Source organism: Papio anubis, chromosome 20, assembly GCF_008728515.1.
Source record: "Papio anubis isolate 15944 chromosome 20, Panubis1.0, whole genome shotgun sequence".
Classification (NCBI taxonomy): Eukaryota; Metazoa; Chordata; class Mammalia; order Primates; family Cercopithecidae; genus Papio; species Papio anubis.
This window is the reverse complement of record NC_044995.1, coordinates 23571069-23592841: the sequence shown is the minus strand read 5'-3', so window position 1 is coordinate 23592841 and position 21773 is coordinate 23571069. Positions and strand designations below refer to the sequence as shown.

At 43.4% G+C, this 21773-nt stretch overlaps 1 protein-coding gene across 3 annotated transcripts in view; it reads left to right on the top strand.

Moving 5' to 3' along the window:
* Positions 1–21773, top strand: part of TDRD12 (tudor domain containing 12) — a 103360-nt gene that overhangs the window by 55631 nt on the left and 25956 nt on the right. For 2 of the 3 annotated variants that reach the window (XM_003915285.4, XM_009194090.3), the window contains exons 12-21: positions 8989–9049; positions 9415–9519; positions 13098–13283; positions 16226–16382; positions 16799–16926; positions 18647–18838; positions 19140–19268; positions 20224–20341; positions 20958–21091; positions 21237–21457. In XM_003915285.4, coding sequence (XP_003915334.4) covers positions 8989–9049; positions 9415–9519; positions 13098–13283; positions 16226–16382; positions 16799–16926; positions 18647–18838; positions 19140–19268; positions 20224–20341; positions 20958–21091; positions 21237–21457 — 1431 coding nt within the window. The remainder of the gene's footprint in view (positions 1–8988; positions 9050–9414; positions 9520–13097; positions 13284–16225; positions 16383–16798; positions 16927–18646; positions 18839–19139; positions 19269–20223; positions 20342–20957; positions 21092–21236; positions 21458–21773) is intronic. The other variant, XM_009194091.3, reaches the window with a different exon arrangement.

The window sequence follows — 21773 nt, the reverse complement described above, 5'->3', positions numbered from 1 at the left end:
TTCCTTTTCTCTCTCTGTCTCTCTGGAAGCTTATAGGATCTTCCTTTGTTGCCAGTGTTTGGAAGTTTCCTGATGTTGTGCCTTGGCATGGTTCTATTATTATGCTTGTCATTCAGTGGACCCTTCCAATGTGTAGCCTCATGTCCCTTACCCTTGGGAAATTCTCTTGACTTTTTTGTTGTACTCTTGTGCTCCATGTTCTCTGTCTTCTTTTAAGAACCTCTGTGACTCGTATGTTGAACCTCCTGAATTGGTTGCATAATTTTATAAAATATATTTTTCTTCTTCTTTCTTTTTTTTTTAATTATACTTTAAGTTCTGGGTTACATGTGCAGAACGTGCAGTTTTGTTACATAGGTATACATGTGCCATGGTGGTTTGCTGCACCCGTCAACCTGTCACCTACATTAGGTATTTCTCCTAATGTTATACCTCCCCTAGCCCCTGACCCCCCACAGGTCCTGGTGTGTGATGTTCCCCTCCCTGTGTCCATGTGTTCTCATTGTTCATCTCCCACTTATGAGTGATAACATGCAGTGTTTGGTTTTCTGATTTTGTGGTAGTTTGCTGAGAATGATGGTTCCCAGCTTCATCCCTGTCCCTGCAAAGGACATGAACTCATCCTTTTTTATGACTGCATAGTATTCCATGGTGTATATGTGCCACATTTTCTTAATCCAGTCTATCATTGATGGGGATTTGGGTTGGTTCCAACTCTTTGCTATTGTGAATAGTGCACAATAAACGTACATGTGCTTGTGTCTTTATTGTAGAATGATTTATAATCCTTTGGGTATATGCCCAGTAATGAGATTGCTGGGTCAAATGATATTTCTGGTTCTAGATCCTTGAGGAATCACCACCCTGTCTTCCATGATGGTTGAACTAGTTTACACTCCCACCAACAGTGTAAAAGTGTTCCTATTTTTCCACAACCTCTCCAGCATCTGTTGTTTCCTGACTTTTTAATGATCGCCATTCTAACTGGCATGAGATGGTGTCTCACTGTGGTTTTGATTTTCATTTCTCTAATGACCAGTGATGATGAGCATTTTTTCATATGTCTGTTGGCTGTATAAATGTCTTCTTCTGAGAAGTGTCTGTTCATGTCCTTTGCCCACCTTTTAATGGGGTTGTTAGCTTTTTTCCTGTAAATTTGTTTAAGTTCTTTGTAGGTTCTGGATATTAGCCTTTGTCAGATGAATAGATTGCAAAAATTTTCCCCCATTCTGTAGGTTGCCTGTTCACTCTGATGATAGTTTCTTTTGCTCTGCAGAAGCTCTTTAGTTTAATTAGATCCCATTTGTCAATTTTGACTTCTGTTGCCATTGCTTTTGGTGTTTTAGACATCAAGTCTTTGCCCATGCCTGTGTCCTGAATGGTATTGCCCAGGTTTTCTTCTATGATTTTTATGGTCCTAGGTCTTATGTTTAAGTCTTTGATCCATCTTGAGTTTATTTTTGTATAAGGTGTAAGGAAGGGGTCCAGTTTCAGTTTTCTGCGTATGGCTAGTCAGTTTTCCCAACACCATTTATTAAATAGGGAATCTTTTCCCCATTGCTTATGTGTGTCAGGTTTGTCAAAGATCAGATGGCGGTAGATGTGTGGTGTTATTTCTGAGGCCTGTGTTCTGTTGCATTGGTCTATGTATCTGTTTTGGTACTAGTACCATGCTGTTTTGGTTACTGTAGCTTTGTAGTAAAGTTTGAAGTCAGGTAGCGTGATGCCTCCAGCTTTGTTCTTCTTCCCTGGGATTGTCTTGGCTATGTGGGCTCAGTTTTGGTTCCATATGAAGTTTAAAGTAGTTTTTTCCAATTCTGTGAAGAGAATCAGTGGTAGCTTGATGGGGATAGCATTGAATCTATAAATAACTTTGGGCAGTAAGACCATTTTCACGATACTGATTCTTCCTATCCATGAGCATGGAATGTTTTTCCATTTGTTTGTGTCATCTCTTATTTTCTTGAGCAGTGGTTTGTAGTTCTCCTTGAAGAGGTCCTTCACATCCCTTGTAAGTTGGATTCCTGGGTATTTTATTCTCTTAGTAGAAATTGTGAATGGGAGTTCACTCATGATTGGGCTCTCTGTTTGTCTGTTATTGGTGTATAGGAATGCTTGTGATTTTTGCACATTCATTTTGTATCCTAAGACTGCTGAAGTTGCTCATCAGCTTAAGCAGATTTTGGGCTGAGATGATGGGGTTTTCTATGTCATCTGCATGTCATCTTCATGTCATCTGCAAACAGAGACAATTTGACTTCCTGTCTTCCTATTTTAATACCCTTTATTGCTTTCTCTTGCCTGATTGCCCTGGCCAGATACTGCCCTTTCTCTTGCCTAATTGCCCTGCCCTTCTAATACTATGTTGAATAGGAGTGGTGGGAGAGGGCATCCTTGTCTTGTGCCGGTTTTCAAAGGGAATGCTTCCAGTTTTTGCCCATTCAGTATGATATTGGCTGTGGGTTTGTCATAAATAGCTCTTATTATGTTGAGATACATTCCGTCGATATCTAGTTTATTGAGAGTTTTTAGCAGGAAGGGGTGGTGAATTTTATCGAAGGCCTTTTCTGCATCTATTGAGATAATCATGTGGTTTTTGTTGTTGGTTCTGTTTATATGCTGGATTACATTTATTGATTTGCGTGTGTTGAACCAGCCTTGCATCCCAGGGATGAAGCCGACTCAATTATGGTGGATAAGCTTTTTGATATGCTGCTGGATTCGGTTTGCCAGTATTTTATTGAGGATTTTTGCATCGATGTTCATCAGGGATATTGGCCTAAAATTCTCTTTTTTTGTTGCGACTCCAGCTTTTTGTTGTTGTGGCAGGCTTTGGTATCAGGATGATGCTGGCCTCATAAAATGAGTTAGGGAGGATTCCATCTTTTTCTGTTAATTGGAATATTTTCAGAAGGAATGGTACCAGCTCCTCCTTCTACCTCTGGTAGAATTTGGCTGTGAATCGGTCTGGTCCTGGACTTTTTTTTTGTTGGTAGGCTATTACTTATTGCCTCAATTTCAGAACCTGTTACTGGTCTATTCAGGGATTCAACTTCTTCCTGGTTTAGTCTTGGGAGGGTGTATGAGTCCAGGAATTTATCCATTTCTTCTAGATTTTCTAGTTTATTTGCGCATGGGGTGTTTATAGTATTCTCTGATGGTAGTTTGTATTTCTGTGGGATCAGTGGTGATATCCCCTTTATCATTTTTTATTGTGTCTATTTGATTCTTCTCTCTTTTCTTCTTTATTAGTCTTGCTAGTGGTTTATCTATTTTGTTGATCTTTTCAAAAAACCAGCTCCTGGATTCATTGATTTTTTTGAAGGGTTTTCTGTGTCTTTATCTCCTTCAGTTCTGGTCTGATCTTAGTGATTTCTTGCCTTCTGCCAGCTTTTGAATTCGTTTGCTCTTGCTTCTCTAGTTCTTTTAACTGTGATGTTAGGGTGTCAATTTTAGGTCTCTCCTGCTTTATCTTGTGGGCATTTAGTGCTATAAATTTCCCTCTATACACTGCTTTAAATGTGTCCCAGAGATTCTGATGCGTTGTGTCTTTGTTCTCATTGGTTTCAAGAACATCTTTCTTTCTGTCTTCATTTTGTTATTTACCCAGTAGTCATTCAGGAGCAGGATGTTCAGTTTCCATGTAGTTGTGTGGTTTTGAGTGAGATTCTTAATCCTGAGTTCTAACTTGATTGTACTGTGGTCTGAGAGACAGTTTGTTGTGATTTCTGTTCTTTTACATTTGCTGAGGAGTGTTTTACTTCCAATTATGTGGTCAATTTTAGAATAAGTGTGATGTGGTGCTGAGTAGAATGTATATTCTGTTGATTTGGGGCAGAGAGTTCTGTAGATGTCTATTAGGTCCGCTTGGTGCAGAGCTGAGTTCAGGTCCTGGATATCCGTGTTAACTTTCTGTCTCGTTGATCTGTCTAATACTGACAGAGGGGTGTTAAAGTCTCCCATTTATTATTGTGTAGGAGTCTAAGTCTCTTTGTAGGGCTCTTAAGAACTTGCTTTATGAATGTGGGTGCTCCTGTATTGGGTGCATATGTATTTAGGATAGTTAACTCTTCTTGTTGAATTGATCCCTTTACTATTACGTAATGGCCTTCTTTGTCTCTTTTGATCTTTGTTGGTTTAAAGTCTGTTTATCAGAGACCAGGATTGCAACTCCTACTTTTTTATTTTTATTTTTTTTTTGCTTTCCATTTACTTGGTAGATCTTCCACCCGCCTTTGTTTTGGGCCTATGTGTGTCTCTGCACGTGAGATGGGTCTCCTGAATACAGCACACTGATGGGTCCTTGACTCTCTATCCAATTTGCCAGTCTGTGTCTTTTAATTGGGACATTTAACCTATTTACATTTAAGGTTAATATCGTTATGTGTGAATTTGATCCTGTCATTATGATGCCAGCTGGTTATTTTGCCCATTAATTGATGCAGTTTCTTCATAGTGTCGATCTTTACAATTTGGCATGTTTTTGCAGTGGCTGGTAGCTGTTGTTCCTTTCCATGTTTACTGCTTCCTTCAGGAGCTCTTGGAAGGCAGGCCTGGTGGTGACAAAATCTCTCAGCATTTGCTTGTCTGTAAAGGATTTTATTTCTCCTTCACTTATGAAGCTTAATTTGGCTGGATATGAAATTCTGGGTTGAAAATTCTTTTCTTTAAGAATGTCGAATATTGGCCCCCACTCTCTTCTGGCTTATAGGATTTCTGCAGCGAGATCCACTGGTAGTCTGATGGGCTTCCCTTTGTGGGTAACCTGACCTTTCTCTCTGGCTGCCGTTAACATTTTTTCCTTCATTTCAACCTTGGTGAATCTGACAATTATGTGTCTTGGGGTTGCTCTTCTCAAAGAGTGTCTTTGTGGTGTTCTCTGTATTTCCTGGATTTGAATGGTGGCCTGCCTTGCTAGTTTGGGGAAGTTCTCCTGGATAATATCCTGAAGAGTGTTTTCTAACTTGGTACCATTCTCCCCATCATTTTCAGGTACACCAATCAAACGTAGATTTGGTCTTTTCACATAGTCCCATATTTCTTGGAGGCTTTGTTTGTTTCTTTTTACTCTTTTTTCCTCTAATCTTGTCTTCTCACTTTATTTCATTAATTTTTACTTTCTTCCACTTGATCAAATTGGCTATTGAAGCTTGTGCATGCGTCACAAAGTTCTCGTATTGTGGTTTTCAGCTCCATCAGGTCATTTAAGCTCTTCTCTACATTGGTTATTCTAGTTAGCCATTCGTCTAAGCTTGTTTCAAGGCTTTTAGCTTCCTTACGATAGGTTAGAACATGCTTATTTAGCTCGGAGAAGTTTATTATTACCGACCTTCTGAAGCTTGCTTCTGTCAACTCATCAAACTCATTCTCTGTCCAGTTTTGTTCCCTTGCATGCGAGGAGTTGTGTTCCTTTGGAGGAGAAGAGGCGTTCTGGTTTTTGGAATTTTCAGCCTTTCTGCTCTTGTTTCTCCCCATCTTTGTGGTTTTATCCTCCTTTGGTCTTTGATGTTGGTGAGCTGTGGATAAGGTTTTGGCGTAGATGTCCTTTTTGTTGATGCTGATGCTATTCCTTTCTGTTTGTTAGTTTTCCTTCTAACAGACAGGCCCCTCAGCTGCAGGTCTGTTGGAGTTTGCTGGAGGTCCACCCCATACTCTGTTTGCCTGGGTATCACCAGCAGAGGCTGAAGAACAGCAAATATTGCTGCCTGATCCTTCCTCTGGAAGCTTCATCCCAGAGGGACACCCATGTGTATGAAGTGTCTGTTGGTCCCTACTGGGAGATGTCTCCCAGTCAGGCTACACATGGGTCAGGGACCCAGTTGAGGAGTCAGTCTGTCCATTATCAGAGCTCAAGTGCTGTGCTGGGAGAACCACTGCTGTCTTTGAAGCTGTCAGGCAGGGACGTTTAAGTCTGGAGAAGTTGTCTGCTGCCTTTGGGTCAGATATGCCCTGCCCCCAGAGGTGGAATCTAGAGAGGCAGTAGGCCTTGCTGAGCTGCGGTGGGTTCCGCCCAGTTCGAGCTTCCCTGCTGCTTTGTTTACACTGTGAGCACAGAACTGCCTACTCAGCCTCAGCAATGGTGGATGCCCCTCCCCCGACCAAGTTCACTCGTCCCAGGTCGATTGCAGACTGCTGCGCCAGCAGGCCAGCAGCAAGCAAGGCTCCATGGGCGTGGGACCCACGGCTTCAGGCACAGGAGGGAATCTCCTTGTCTGTCGGTTGTGAAGATTGTGGGAAAAGCACAGTATTTGGGCAGGAGTGTACTGCTCCTCCAGGTATAGTCACTCATGGCTTCCCTTGGCTAGGAAAGGGAAATTCCCCAACCCCTTGTGCTTCCCGGGTGGGGTGACACCCCACCCTGCTTTGGCTCGCCCTCCATGGGCTGCACCCACTGTCCAACCAGTCCCAGTGAGATGAACCAGGTACCTCCATTGGAAATGCAGAAATCACCCATCTTCTGCATCGATCTCACTGAGAGCTATAGACTGGAGCTGTTCCTATTTGGCCATCTTGGAAGTGTCTGCTCTTTTTTAAATCTCTTTGTCTTTTTGCTTTACTTTTTTTTCCTTTTTTTTTTTCTTTGAAACGGAGTCTCGCACTGTTGCCCAGGCTGGCGTGCAGTGGTGCGATGTCAGCTCACTGCAACTTCTGTCTCCTGAGTTCAAGTGATTCTCCTGCCTCAGTCGGGGATTATAGGTGCCCAGCACCACACCCGACTAATTTTTATGTTTTGAGTAGTGACAGGGTTTCATTATATTGGCCAGGCTGGTCTCAAACTCCTGACCTCAAGTGATCTCCCTCTCTCGGCCTCCCAAAAGGCTGGGATTATAGGTGTGAGCCACTGCACCCAGCCTGCTTTACTTTTTGGAATGTTTTTACAATTTTGTCCTCTACTCATTTTATTGAGTTTTTTATTTCTAATATCACGTTTTTAATTTGCAAGGATTTACCTTTTGTTCTCTTTTCTCTTTCTAATCATGTCCTGTCCTTGTTTCACATATATGATAATTTCTCTCATTTCTCTAAGGAGACTAATGATTTTGGTGGGGGAGTTTTCTTCTCCCTACACTGTTTCTTTTTCTTGCAGGGTGCATTACTCGGTTTTTAAGGTTGGAGGCTTTCCTTAGACGTCATGCGGTCCTCGATTGTCTGCCCGTATTTCAACGTAGAGGCCCAGTGAGCTGGTGAGGGTCTCTGAGTGTACCAAGCCTGTGGGCTGTGGGTCTCACAGGGGAGCGAGCTGCTGTGAGTGCAGGGACCTCTGAATTCCGTCCAGATGCCCAAGGGAAGGCTTCTCCTGTCTCTGGCCCCCGGGGCTAAAGACCTGCCTGTGTCCTGGGAGTTCAGTGGAAGGCACAGGCTGGGTCTCACTGTCCTGTGTGTGCTTGGCCTCCCTCTTTTCAGTTCAGTACCTTGGTTTGCAGCTAGGCCTACAGCCCCCAGTCCTGAAAGCTCTGCTTTATCCTCTCCAGAGAATCAGCCCCTGGGCTTCCTAGGGTTTGGGGTGAGTGGCAGTCTGGTGTGGAGCAGTGTAAGGTGATGCAGAGGCTTCCTGCTCTGCCACACTGCTGCAGCCAGGGAGCCTGCCCCTAATTCCTCAGCTTTCTGAAGGTTGTTCTCTGCAGATAGGGTCAGGCCTCCCGTGGCTGGCTCAGGTTCAACTGTCTTGGGGCTGTTACCAGTTTGTCCATCTGTTTTTTAGCTTCTAACATTCTGTTCTGGAATATTGTCTCTAAAACATAGCTTTTTTGAGATATGATTCATGTACCCTTTTTTCAAGTGTACAATTCAGTGATTTTTAGCGTATTCACAGAGTTTGCAACCACACAAGTCCATATCCATTAGCGATCACTCTCCATTTTCCTCCCTCCACATCCTTTGGCAGCCAGCAGTCTGCTTTCAGTCTCTATGGGTTTGCCTGTTCAGGACATTTCATATGGATGGGATCATATGGTGTGTGGGCCTTGGTGACGCTGGTTTCACTGCACACAGTGTTTCCCAAGGCTCACCTCTGCCATATCATAAATGAGCACAGCATGCCTTTTCATGGCCGACTTATATTCCATTGTGTGCATGGAATATATTTCATGTACCCATTCATCAGCTGACGACAGTTGGGTCTTGTGGCTTTTACATTTAAAAGTCCATTTATAGGGCCAGGCGCAGTGGCTCACACCTGTAATCCCAACACTTTGGGAAGCCAAGGCAGGCGGGTCACCTGAGGTCAGGAGTTCAAGACTAGCCTGGCCAACATGGTGAAACCCTGTCTCTACTAAAAATACAGAAATTAGCTGGGTGTGGTGGTGGTGGTGGACGCCTGTAATCCCAGCTACTCAGGAGGCTGAGGCAGGAGAATCTCTTGAACCTGGGAGGCGGAGGTTGCAGTGAGCTGAGATTGTGCCACTGTACTCCAGCCTGAGTAACAAGAGCGAAACTCTATCTCAAAAAAAAAAAAAAAAAAAGAAAAGAAAAGAAAAGAAAAATACATTTACAGGAATGGGGCTTTAGGAAGGAGTGCAGTTTGCCATGTGTATAACCCACCATCTTTATCCTGGAGTCCCCGGACATCTGTGGCTTGTGACTTCTCTGTGACTGCCACTGACCTTATCCACATTGGGGTTGGGCTGGATCTAGAGGAAAGCAGTTTCAGATTTCTTCTCCTCTCAACAGAGGTGATTGTGGATAAGTCCTATCTGCTCTTGTTTTCTCATCCATAAAATAAAGATAGTAAAGTACACTAGTGGCTCCTGAGGTCGGCTGGGGCCCCTCAGATACTCTCACGGGGACCTGGGTGGCAAGGTTGTGGCAGCACAGGTACCACAGCCCTCATGCCTCATAAACCAAGCAGAACAGAACAGGCAGCGGTTGTACAGCTGAGCTTGGGCTGTGCAGTCCCTGCTCTCTCTTATCAAGGAAGAACTAAAAGAATAGCTCAACTGAGGAAACAAATACCTTTTTCTTCACATTCTTCTTTTAACTATCTTACAGATTACTGCAGTTTTTAAATCCTGATCCTTTGAGAGCTGATGGAATCTCTGATCTCCAGCAGGTATTACAGGCCCTTAAACAAGTAAAATAAAAAGAGAGAGAAAACGGTTTATTCTTTAAATCCTTCTCCTTCCTCCCTCCAGAACTGAGATTAGAAGGGAAACTCCTTAGATGGGGGACTTTACCTGAAGACATCCTTTTAGAAACAATCGAATGGATTGTTGCTTCTGAGAAATTGTTCCTTGTTTTTTGGATGATAAACAGTCTTCCTTTTAGTAGTGTGGTTTTTGGTTGGTTGTTTGTTTGTTTGTTTAAGTAAGCATATAAACCCAGGTGTTTACACTGAAATCTGTATTTTCTTCATTTCCATGAAGTTGCTGACGCCTCAGGGCAGACCCTGGTTGTCTAATGCACACGTTCTCTCAGTTGCAGAAGCTGAAGGGCCTGCAGCCTCCTGTGGCAGTGCTCCGAAACAAGATTGAGCCCTGCTTAACCATTGATTCGTCGCCGCTGTCAGCAGACCTGAAGAAGGTAAAAGTGCTCTAAAACTATTTATCAAGAATGCCAGCTTTTTCTAATAGAGAAGGATTTTCAAATGGTTCTAAGGTTGCATTGTATAATTTCTTTGCTTTTGAAGTTATCTTTTTATTTGAGATTACAGGCATGAGCCACCACACCTGGCCTAATCTCTCATTTATTCTTAAATCCAGGTTAGCTTCTTAGGAGTGAGTGAGTGAGTGTTTTGTGAGGCAGCTGCTGTGTAACCGTGAGCCCCTTCTGCAGTCAGGTTTCCAGGATGCCCGTGGACAGGGCTGTGGGAGGAGCAGCAGGCCACCAGGGCAGTTGTAATGCACTCCCCAACCGTTCTTTTCAAAATTGTCTCACACACCTATGGTTTCATTTGGAAAATTGATCATACATGTTTATCTACCTTTTTCCTGATTAAAAAAAGTTTAAAAAAATTTTTTTAAGATAGGAAGATAAAACAACTGGGACAAATAGCGTGAGAGAGAAGTGGGCAGATTCCACAGTCTTACAAGATGAAAGCAGGAGACTGAGTGTGGCTGCCTCTGCAGGGAAGGAGCACTTTGCAAGGGGAGCATGAACCGCCAGCTCTGTCTCCTGAGCACCCACAGCCAGCTTGTATTGTTCTCAGCAGCAAGGTTGGAGGCTCTTTTTGGAGAAACTTGAATGGCCCTAGAGAAATGACCTTCAGATGATGCTATTTGTAATTCTCCCACGAACAGGTCCTGCTTGCCGCTGTGTCTTCCTGCAGTGAGGTGACACTTGTGATGACAAGAGTCCCCAGAGCCTCTAGTTGGGCATTAGTGTCTTGCTCTCCACCATGAACAGACATCAGGGATCATGGAAATTTCACCTTAAAAAAAAAACCTTCACCTTAAAAAAAAAAAAAAAAAAAAAAGACCAGGCTGGGTGCACTGGCTCACACCTGTAATCCCAGCACTTTGGGAGGCCAAGGCAGGCAGATCATCTAAGGTCAGGAGTTTGAGACCAGCCTGGCCAACATGGTGAAACCCCGTCTCTACTAAAAATGCAAAAATTAGCCAGGTGTGGTAGTACATGCCTGTAGTCCCAGCTACTTGGGAGGCTGAGGCAGGAGAATTGCCTGAACCCAGGAGGCGGAGGTTGCAGTGCGCCAAGATTGTACCACTGAACTCCAGCCTGGGCAACAGAGCGAGACTCTGTCTCAAAAAAAAAAAAAAAGACCAAAACAAACCCTCAAGGAAACAAACAATGCAGTTGAGTAACAGAAAATGTTAGAGAATAAATATCCCCAGAGAGAATAAATATCCCCACAGAGAAGATGTTGCATCCATAACAGCTTACTGTTAAAGGGATGCAATGTCTTCTCTCTGGGGATATTTAAAATAGGATATTTTAAAAAGGAACAGGCAGAGAAAAAGGTTCTTGGAAATTCAAAATATAGAAAAATGTAAAAATCACTAGTATGTTTGAGGTATAAAGGAGAAGCTAACTATCAGAAAGTAGAGAAAAAAGGCAAACAAATGGAAATAGGAGGAAAAATTTTTGAGGGTCAGTTTGAGGTCCAGTATCTGAAAATGGGATTTCTAGGAAGAATGAAGGAAGATGGTAGGAAATTTTCTGAAGATTAACATAGGAATATTTTCTGGAACTAATGGACAAGAATTTCCAGATTAGGAGGTCCTACCCATCATAGGCCCAGAACACCTGCTGAAGAAAGAGATTAGAAATGTTCTTCTGAAGCATCTAAGTTAAGGGAATCTAAAGATTATGAAGGCTTCAAGAGAGATGAAACTGGTCCTACACACTGGACCAGGAATCAGAATGGCTTCAGATGTCTCCACAATGCACCAGATGAGCACTGATGTCAAAATTCTGATGAGGTCGCGCGCGGTGGCTCATGCCTTTAATCCTAGCACTTTGGGAGGCAGAGGCGCTGATTGCCTGAGCTCAGGAGTTCGAGACCAGCCTGGGCAACATGGTGAAATCCTGTCTCTACTAAAATACAAAAAATTAGCGTGGTGTGGTGCTTGTCTGTAGTCCCAGTCGCTTGGGAGGCTGAGACATGAGAATCTCTTGAACCTGGGACGCAGAGGTTGCAGTGAGCCAAGATCGTGCCACTGCACAGAAGCCTGGGCACAGAATGAGACTCTTATCTCCAATAATAATAATAATAATAATTATTATTATTATTATTCTGATGGAAAGCTCTTTGGAACCAGAGGTCCATACTCAAACTGTGGATGGAGTATGAGGGTAGAATGAAGACATTTGCAGACACACACAGTCTTAAAAAAATGTACTTCCCTTCTACCCTTTGTCAAGAAGATATTAAAATATGTTCTCTACCAAAACAAAGAAGTAACCCGAGAAAGATGACCACATGAGTTTGCAGACAAAGGGTGATGGTGAAGGATGATCCCAGGATAGTTGCTGAATACCAGGTGTAGAGCATGGTCGGTCCTGACTGCAGCTAGGGCTCAGGACTTGAGAGGACCTCACAGAGCTCATGGTGCCGATGAGCTCCGCCATTTGGAAGATCCTATCCATGTGGGTGGAGAACTCTGTTGGAACATTTGGGTTTCAGTGACAGTTACATAGAAAAATAAGCAAATAAAAGTCTATCTTTTAAAAAAGCTTTGTAAGTGAAGCTGATGGACTGGCAGCTTATTAGGATAATGAGGAGGAAAAGCCGCATCTTTGATCCAGTGAACTTTAAGTTCTTGTCAATGGGCCGTCTGTTGGATACTTTTAATTTAGAAAATTAAAGCAAGAATTTTTTTTTTTTTTTTTGAGATGGAGTTTCACTCTTGTTCCCCAGGCTGGAGTGCAATGGCGTGATCTCAGCTCACCGCAGCCTCTTCCTCCCGAGTTCAAGTCATTCTCCTGCCTCAGCCTCCTGAGTAGCTAGGATTACAGGTGCCTGCCACCACACCCAGCTAATTTTCTATTTTTAGTAGAGACAGGGTTTCTCCATGTTGGTCGGGCTGGTCTTGAACCCCCAACCTCAGGTGATCCGCTCGCCTTGGTCTCCTAAAGTGCAGGGATTACAACGTGAGCCACCGTGCCCAGCCTTTTTTTTTTTTTCTTTTTTTTTTTGAGATGGAGTCTCGCTTTGTCACCCAGGCTGGAGTGCAGTGGCGCAATCTCCGCTCATGGCGTCCTCTCCCTCCTGTGTTCAAGTGATTCTCCTGTCTCAGCCTCTGGAGTAGCTGGGATAATAGACGTGCACCACCACACGCAGCTAATTTTTATATTTTTGGTAGAAGTGGGGTTTCACCATGTTGGCCAGGCTGGTCTCAGAACTCCTGACTACAGATGATTCACCTGCCTCAGCCTCCCAAAGTGCTGGGATAACAGGCATGAGCCACCACGCCCGGCCTAGCAAGAATCTTTTAATGGGAGTCTTAATAGGAGAAAAAGCAAGAGTCTTTTAACAGGAGGTTGGTACTGAGAAAAGATTTGGGGAAACTTAACAAGTTAGGGCTTGGAAAATACTGGGTTTGGCAATGTATAGTGCTTTTTGGAGTGAAATGAGCCATGCAATGGAGTTTTTGTTAGTTTTCTCTACCTTATTTTGGTTTTTGATTGTTTCTGTTTTGTAGGCTCTTCAAAGAAATAAGTTTCCGGGCCCCAGCCACACTGAGTCTTACTCTTGGCCTCCCATAGCGCGTGGCTGTGATGTGGTTGTCATTTCTCACTGTGAAAGCAGCCCTTTGCTCTACCTCCTACCCGTGTTGACAATTTTGCAAACAGGGGCCTGCTACAAGTCATTACCAAGTAGAAATGGAGTAAGTCAAAGACAGTTTTGCCTCACAACCAAATGGGTTAAATATTTATTTTGAAATTATACACCTCACCTTTGGGGAAGGTCATCCGTTACTCAGTTTGGTTTTCAAACTTCCAGGCCAGAAACTGTCCTATGGGAGAGTGTCCTTTCCCCATTCCAGTTACTGATGCTCTCACACTGATTCTCACCTGGAGCCTCTAGTTGTGGGCCATTGGCTGAAGCTCTTAGAAATGGATGTTGAGGCCGGGCATGGTGGCTTACGCCTGTAATCCCAATACTTTGAGAGGTTAAGGTGGGTGGATCGCCTAAGGTCAGGAGTTCGAGACCAGCCTGGCTGACGTGGTGAAACTCATTTCTACTAAAAACATAAAAATTAGGTGGGTATGGTGGCGTGTCTGTAATCCCAGCTACTTTGGAGGCTGAGGCAGGAGAATCACTTGAACCTGGGAGGTGGAAGTTGCAGTGAGCTGAGATTGTACCATTGTACTCCAGTCTGGACAACAAGAGCGAAACTCTCTCAGAAAAAAAAAAAAAAAAGAAATGTATATCAAGTGTCTAAAACGCTGTCATGGACCTGAGTCTATCTAACTATCACAGCAGCAGCATGAGATGGGCAGGCCATGCGTTGTTCTCACCATTTCACGGAGGAGAAAATGAGGCTCAGGAAGAGTTACTGCGGTAAATTTCCCCCTGACAGGGCTAGGAGTGGGGTTGAAGTCTGAGCTTCCGCTGCCTTGTCCCGTGCTCTGTCAGTCATTTCCTAGCTCCCCACCCTGCTTCATAATCCTCCTTAACTTTTCCCATGTGGGAAAACCTCAGAATGACTATTAAGTCTGTTCTAGCATTGCTATAAATATCTGAGGCTGAGTAATTTATAAAGAAGAGAGGCTTAACTGGCTCATGGTTCTGCAGGCTGGAGTGGAAGCATGATGCTGGCATCTGCTCGGCTTCTGCGGAAGCCTCAGGAAACTCACAATCGTGGCAGAAGTCTAAGGGGGAGCAGGTGTGACACATGGCTGGAGCAGGAGCGGGAGAGATGGAGGTGCCACATACCTTTAAACACTAGATCTCAGAAGAACAGCACCAAGAGGACAGTGCTAACCCGTTCGTGAGACACTGCCCCCATGATCCAATCACTCCCCACCAGCCCCCACCTCCAATACTGGGGATTACATTTAACATGAGATTTGGGCGGGGATGCAGAGCTAAACCGTATCACCGAGAAAGAGGTGATGGGAAAGAGAGGAGCGGCGTAAAGGTAAACGATGTGGGGCATGGCCCTGTGCTGCTGGGTCGCGGCTGTTAGGAGCCTGATGGGTGTGGAACCTGCATCTCGGGGCCTGGCACTGAGGGTGCTCCAGATAGGGCTCCACCAGTGAAAAACAGCAGTAAGGAGACATAGGGTTGCAGTTAGAAAAGATACTAGCTCATTTTTCTAACCATGCCATGCAGTTTTATGATTTCCCTTTAGAAAGTTGCATCTGTTGGCTGGGCGCGGTGGCTTACGCCTATAATCTTTGGGAGGCCGAGGCAGGTGGATCACAAAGGTTGAGATTGAGACTATCCTGGCCAACATGATGAAACCCCGTCTCTACTAAAAATACAAAAATTAGCTGGATGTGGTGGCACATGCCTGTAGTTACAGCTACTCGAGAGGCTGAGGCAGGAGAGTCGCTTGAACCCAGGAGGTGGAGGTTGCAGTGAGCCAAGATCGCGCCATTGCACTCCAGCCTGGGCAAGAAGAGCGAAACTCCATCTCAAAAAAAAAAATAAATAAATAAAAAATGTTGCATCTGTTGTTTTGAATTGATTTAATCAAATTAATGGATATGTTTCTGTCTCCCAATTTACTTAGCAGCAGACTAATGAGAAGCAACTGATGAGAAGTCGTTTATGTTGAGGCCGAACCCTGGCTCAGGGCAGAAAGGGATGTCCAGGTCTCATCCCTGTGGCCCCCAGCTTTCTCCACGCCTCCATGGTCAGCCTGCTTTCAGGCCTGTGCCTGGAAGCTGGGCCCACCTGGATCTGTGTGAATGAAAGAGGATCCTCAGCTTGTCTTCGGTTACTGGAGGGTGTGTGTCCAGGAAGGTGTCTGGCAGGCAGTGCAGCTTCAGGAGTTACCTGTGGGCTTGCAGAGGGCTGGTTTCAGAAGATAGTCTCCTAAGGAAGAGGGGTTAGTCGTCTTTTTTTTTTTTTTTTTTTTTGAGATAGAGTCTTACTCTGTCACCCAGGCTGGAGTGCAGTGGCGCCATCTCAGCTCACTGCAACCTCTGCCTCCTTGGTTCGAGCAATTCTCCTGTCTCAGCCTCCTGAGTAGCTGGGACTACAGGCACACACTACCAAGCCTGGCTAATTTTTGTATTTTTAGTAGAGATGGGGTTTCACCATATTGGTCGGGCTGGTCTCGATCTCCTGACCTCAGGTGATCCACCCACCTCAGCCTCCCAAAGTGCTGGGATTACAGGCGTGAGCCACTACACCCAGCCAGGGTTCGTCTTTTTTAGGGCCCCTTTCAAGAGGCATTTAGTTCATTCTAGTGCTTAGGATCCATGCAGGGGATCTGGAGCCAGACTGCCTGGGTTCAAATCCTGTTGCTACCATGTATTAGCCATGCAGACTTGGGTGACTGACTTCACCTCTCTGTGCCTCAAATTCCTCACCTATGAAATGAAGCAGTGATAGCCTCTGCTGCATAAGAGCATCTTAAGAGCCAAATGAATGAATACTTGTGAAGTGCTTCGTTGAGACTCTCAGAAAATATGACTCAATGTGTCTAAATCTGTTTTAATGAATTATATCATCACTTTTCCGACCTGTGTGATGATTATAGCAGAAACTTACAGGGTGCTGCTTCTGTGCAAGGATATGTTCTTGATGTTTCACATGTGGATGCTGAATTCCTAACTACTGTCTGGAGTCATTTGAATTTGTCTGTCTTCGCAGCCTCTTGCAGTCATTGTGTGCCCTGGGTGGAAGAAGGCCCAATTTATTTTTGAATTATTGGGAGAATATAGTATGTCCTCCAGGCCTCTTCATCCTGTGCTATTAACAATCGGGCTCCATAAAGAGGAAGCCAAAAATACGAAGCTTCCAAGGGGCTGTAAGTATCCTTTTCAAACAGCTATAAAGGTGAAAGTATCCTTTTCACTGTCTTCCCTACAGAAGACAGTAGAGCCTGGCCAGGCGGGCCTGGGTCCGCAGTGACACGGCTTGTGTGACAACACACTCACAGTCACTAGTCCAGACCTACTTCCCAGCTCCCAACAGTATCAATTACAAAGGCTTGATCTTGACTTACATCTGCTTCACTGAGAAAACTATGTCATTTCATTCATTTATCACTTTTTCACTCAACACTTAAACTGTTAGATGCTGGGCATATGGGATTGACTAGGACAGAAACAGTGTTTTACTTCATTAGAAGGCATTTCTGAAAAGTATGTGGACTCTTAGCAGAGGAAATCTTAGAAAAACCTGTGGAAAATTGAAAATGTTCACTTTTTCCTTTAAATGCAGGTGATGTGATTGTTACGACCCCATACAGCCTGCTGAGGCTTCTCGCCTGTCAGAGCCTGCTGTTCCTCAGGCTCTGCCACCTGATCCTGGATGAGGTGGAGGTGCTCCTCTTGGAAGCTAATGAACAGGTGAGCGTGGCTTAAGGTCTTCACCACTCGGAAGAGAGGTGTGATTAACACGCTAACTGACAGCAGGAAGGAGGAAAAGTGTCTGGTTGGGGAATACATTGGTTAATCTAAACAAATTTTATGCTTTAACTTCTATAATTAAGAAGAAAGTTGTTATCTGCAATTTCCTTCCCAATGTTAGAGTTCTTTCTGAAGTGCAAACATTCTTTCCTAGAGATTTCCTAAGATAAAATTTTTCTGATTACGGAAGTAATGATTTTTATTTTAGAAAATTTAAGACATGGAGAAGAGCACTTGAAAAACCCAGCCCCCAGAGCCATAGTCTCAGAAGGAATCCCTCTTACTATTTTGGAGTACTTGCTTCTTTTTCTTTGAATTCTTGTGTTTGTTGATACATATAGTTAATAACATCAGGGGCTTGTTTTACAGGCCATTTTGTAGCCTGCATTGTGCAGGGCGTGGCAGTGTAAGGGACACTGCCTCCTGTTCCACAGCCTGGTGGTTACTGGCCATACAGTATGCAGTTCTTTGGACATCACAGAATTTGTTTTAAAACTGTCTTAATTTTGGACATTCAACATAATTTGTATACGTGTATGGCTACAGAACATGCATGTTTTTTGCACCTGTTTCCTTTAGGATGGATTCCTAAGAGGGGTTTCATAGGTCATAGGCTTTGAGCTCTTGTAAGGCTTTTCTTGGAAGCAGTGTCACACGATCATCAAGGGCATGCACTTGGAAGCAATGATGGCCCCAGTTTCCAGTCCAGGCTTTGTTACTGATGATGGGGCTGTGCAGGGTTCCCGAACTCCTCTGAAGTTTCAGGTTCTGATTTTTGTAAAACAGGTATCTAGGCGCACTGCTCTGTGCAGCGTCCTTTCTGAAAGCATGACCTGATGTGCACTCCTGTCAGCCATGTGCCAGGCTATCCACACCGCTGCCAGAGCAGGGTTGGCCCAGCTTTCTCTTCCAGTCTAACTGGCCAACAGTGGGATCTTGTCAGCCTAATTTATATTTCCTTGATTAGTTTTTAGGTTGAACATTAATTCGTATTGATCATTTGTATTCACTCTGAGTTGCTTGTTCATTTCCTTTTCTTATTTTCTGTTGGTAGGATCATCTTTTGCTAATCAGTTTTTAGAAGTTTTTATGCGAGAACATTAATCTCTTATTAGTTTGTTATGCATGTTTACCAAGATGTTGCTTGTGCTTTAGTTTTGTTTATAATGGAGATTGTAGGATATTTGTTGACTTTAAACTTGACATTTTCTCCTATTTAGTTTTTGCTTTTTTTTTTTTTTTTTTTTTTTTTTTTGGAGACTGAGTCCCACCCACTGGAGTGCAATGGTGCAATCTCGGCTCACTGCAACCTCCTCCTCCCGGGTTCAGGCAATTCTTGTGCCTCAGCCTTCCAGGTAGCTGGGATTACAGGTGCCTACCACCATGCCCAGCTAATTTTTTGTATCTTTAGTAGAGACGGGGTTTCACCGTGTTGGCCGAGCTGGTCTCGAACTCCTGACCTCATGATCCACCTGCCTCAGCCTCCCAAAGTGCTGGGATTACAGGCGTGAGCCACCACACCCGGCCTTTTCCTTTTATTTTTGAAAGACTTTCACCACTCTGAGAACAGAAAATACACAATCCCTAACATTTTATGTTCTGTCACACTAGTTCTTACTCTTTTGAAATGAAAACGAAATTAATTATACTAATTTTTCAGATGTTTGCTATATTAGATAACTTCAAAAAAAATATTGAAGTTGAAGAAAGGGAATCTGCACCACATCAGATTGTTGCAGTTGGAGTTCATTGGAACAAACATATAGAACATCTCATCAAAGAGTTCATGAATGATCCCTACATTGTAATCACAGCCATGGAAGAGGCTGCTCTCTATGGCAATGTCCAACAGGTAATTCTCTGTGTGTGTGTGTGTGTGTGTGTATGTGTGTATATGTGTGTGTGTGTGTGTGTGTGTTGGTGGGGGGCTGATGAACACAAGCAAGTAACTCTTATTTCATGGCTTACTATTAAACAATTACAACTTTGATTTCATATATAAATTATGAGTGAAATACAATTGTAGTTGAATATTTAAATATATATTGATTTCCTATACATTCTTTTCTATTAAAATCCCAACACCTATGGAAAGTGGATCTGGAGCACCTAGAATATTAAAAAGTCACATCGTTTCTGTGCTTCATTACCAGGTAGTACATCTTTGCCTAGAAAGTGAAAAGACTTCTACTTTACTCCAAGCTCTTGATTTCATTCCAAGTCAGGCACAAAAGACCTTGATCTTCACCTGCTCTGTAGCTGAAACAGAAATAGTGTGTAAGGTGAGCCCATCTCCATATAAAAAATGTTCCGTTTGTTTCAAATGGTTGAATCTCAAGTCATCACAAAATTACTGGGGTAGTCGACTGTGTGGCAGGGAAGTACAGTTTTACAAGTTAACAACAATCAGAAGAGGAGGTGGGGTCTGCTCACAGAACATGGAGGCTGAGGCCTGGTGCTGGGGAGGAACCAGGTGGGTGGGCAGGGCCTTTCCCCTGCAGCAGCATTCCCCAGGGCAGGGCAGTTTTGTCTTGGTGGAGTATTAAAAGTATCAATTTATAGACATGACAACATCTTCTGTACCCTCTGTTTATGAAGATTGAGGTGGCTCATGCCTGAATCCTAGCCCTTTGAGAGGCCGAGGTAGGAAGATGGCTTGAAGCCAGGAGTTCAAGACCAGCCTGGGCAACATAGTGAGACCCTGTCTCAAAAAAAAAAAAAAAAAAAGAAGAAGATTGAGAAGATAACAGTAAAAGATATCGTATAGCCAAAAAACAAATAAATTGGCTAAAGATTTATTCAGTTTTATTTTGTACATATTAGTGGTAAAACGTAGAAATGGAGCCAACTACCAAATAGTTAATAGTACATCTACCTTTCTGCAACAGTGAGCTAGAAGTATAGTTACAGGATACTGTGGTCAACAAGGACTTTCTATCTGTTGTGTCTGTGTGTATGTGTCTGTGTATACAAGTATAGCTGTGTTATTTTAAAAGGAAGCAAAATAGTTTTAGCAAAAGATTCCTTGTTTCACTTGAGCAAGAGTTTAGACAAAAACAACTGAATTTTGGAAATATATTTCAGTTTATAATCATCTCATTCTTAAGAATTATGGGATCAGTGAGGTAGTGCCCTCAGAAATCATTTAAAGTGCTTTACATTGACAATTATTGATGGAACAATTGGCTTCCAGCCTATATCCTGACTGTGGCCTGGCCTCTTTCGTTTCATCTTTAGGTAGTAGAAAGCAATTCAATATTTTGCTTGAAGATGCATAAAGAGATGATTTTTAACTTACAAAATGTTTTAGAACAGTGGAAGAAGAAGTTAAGTTCTGGCTCTCAAATTATATTAGGTAAGTGTTTTAATTTCTATTTCTATTTTGTGAAGGCTGAGCTAGGAATCCTATCTTTCATTCATTTATGTATCTCGTCTCCAGATTTCTCATTATTCCCCAGGTTTACTAAGAGTTTATTAGCAGTGTTAACTGGGTTTCACCGTGTTAGCCAGGATGTTAATTTCAAAATGAAAAATTAACCTCCACTAAGATTTTGATGTTGAGGTAAATTTCTCATGTCAGTGGGCAGCCACCATTATATAATATATATGATCATATATATTATGATAGTGAGCCTCAAGCTATATATATATATATATATATAGTCATGCATGATTGCTAAATTTAATATTAAAAATATAAAAGTCAACATGTATAGAATAAGTGAAAAATATATGGGCCACTTGGATTTGTGATAAGAGACATTTTTCAGGCTAAAAAGGAGACCACTTTTCTCTGGAATTTAAGCACTGGGCTGTGGCATTTTGGGGAAAAAATGGGGAAGAAGTTTCTTTGCATCCAAAAAAGTAAAATGTGATACGGAAATCTACCGCAGTGTGGCCGCGGGAACTGCTGGTTAAAGTATGTGTGGTAACTCCAGCGCATGTGACATTGTCAGACTCCCTCTCTGCAGCCCTCACGGACGACTGCGTCCCACTCTTGGCCATCACCGATGCCACGTGTGTAATTCACTTCAGCTTCCCTGCCTCACCGAAAGTGTTTGGTGGACGCCTGTATTGCATGTCAGATCATTTTCACGCAGAACAGGTTTGGTGAATTTTTATTCTCTTCCATATTCTACTGGCATCTTCTGTGTCATGATAAGCTCAGAGTCCACAAGGTTTCCTCAGTCAGACTGGGATATAGATGATCCACCCCCAATTTTCAGGGTTTATTCACCCCCAATTTTCAGGGTTCTCCTGCAGAACAGGGAGATAAGAAAGCCAAATCTGTCTTGCTGCTGACGGAGAAAGATGCGAGCCACGCAGTGGGCATCCTGCGCTACTTGGAGCGAGCGGACGCCAAGGTCCCCGCAGAGCTGTACGAGTTCACCGCAGGAGTTCTGGAAGCCAAAGAGGATAAGAAAGCTGGAAGACTTCTTTGTCCGTATCTGAAGGCTTTTGGTTTTTGCAAGTAAGCCAGTGATTTGTTTCTAATTAAACTGATGTATAACCTGCAGTAAAGTGCACAACTGGTGCAATGTGGTGAATTGTCATGTATCTGTAGAAGCCACCACCCACTCTGAGGGAGCAGCCCGGGGGTTCCCTCGCACTCTTCCCCACGTGCCCTCCCCTCTGCAGGATCGTCAGTGTTGATTAATTTTGCTTGGTTTTGAACTCCATAGAAATGGCATCGTGGTATGTTCTCTTTCGTGTCTGGCTTCTTTCTCTCAGCCTCGTGTCTGTGACATTCGTCTGTGTTGTTGTGTGTATCTGTGGTTTGTTTTGTA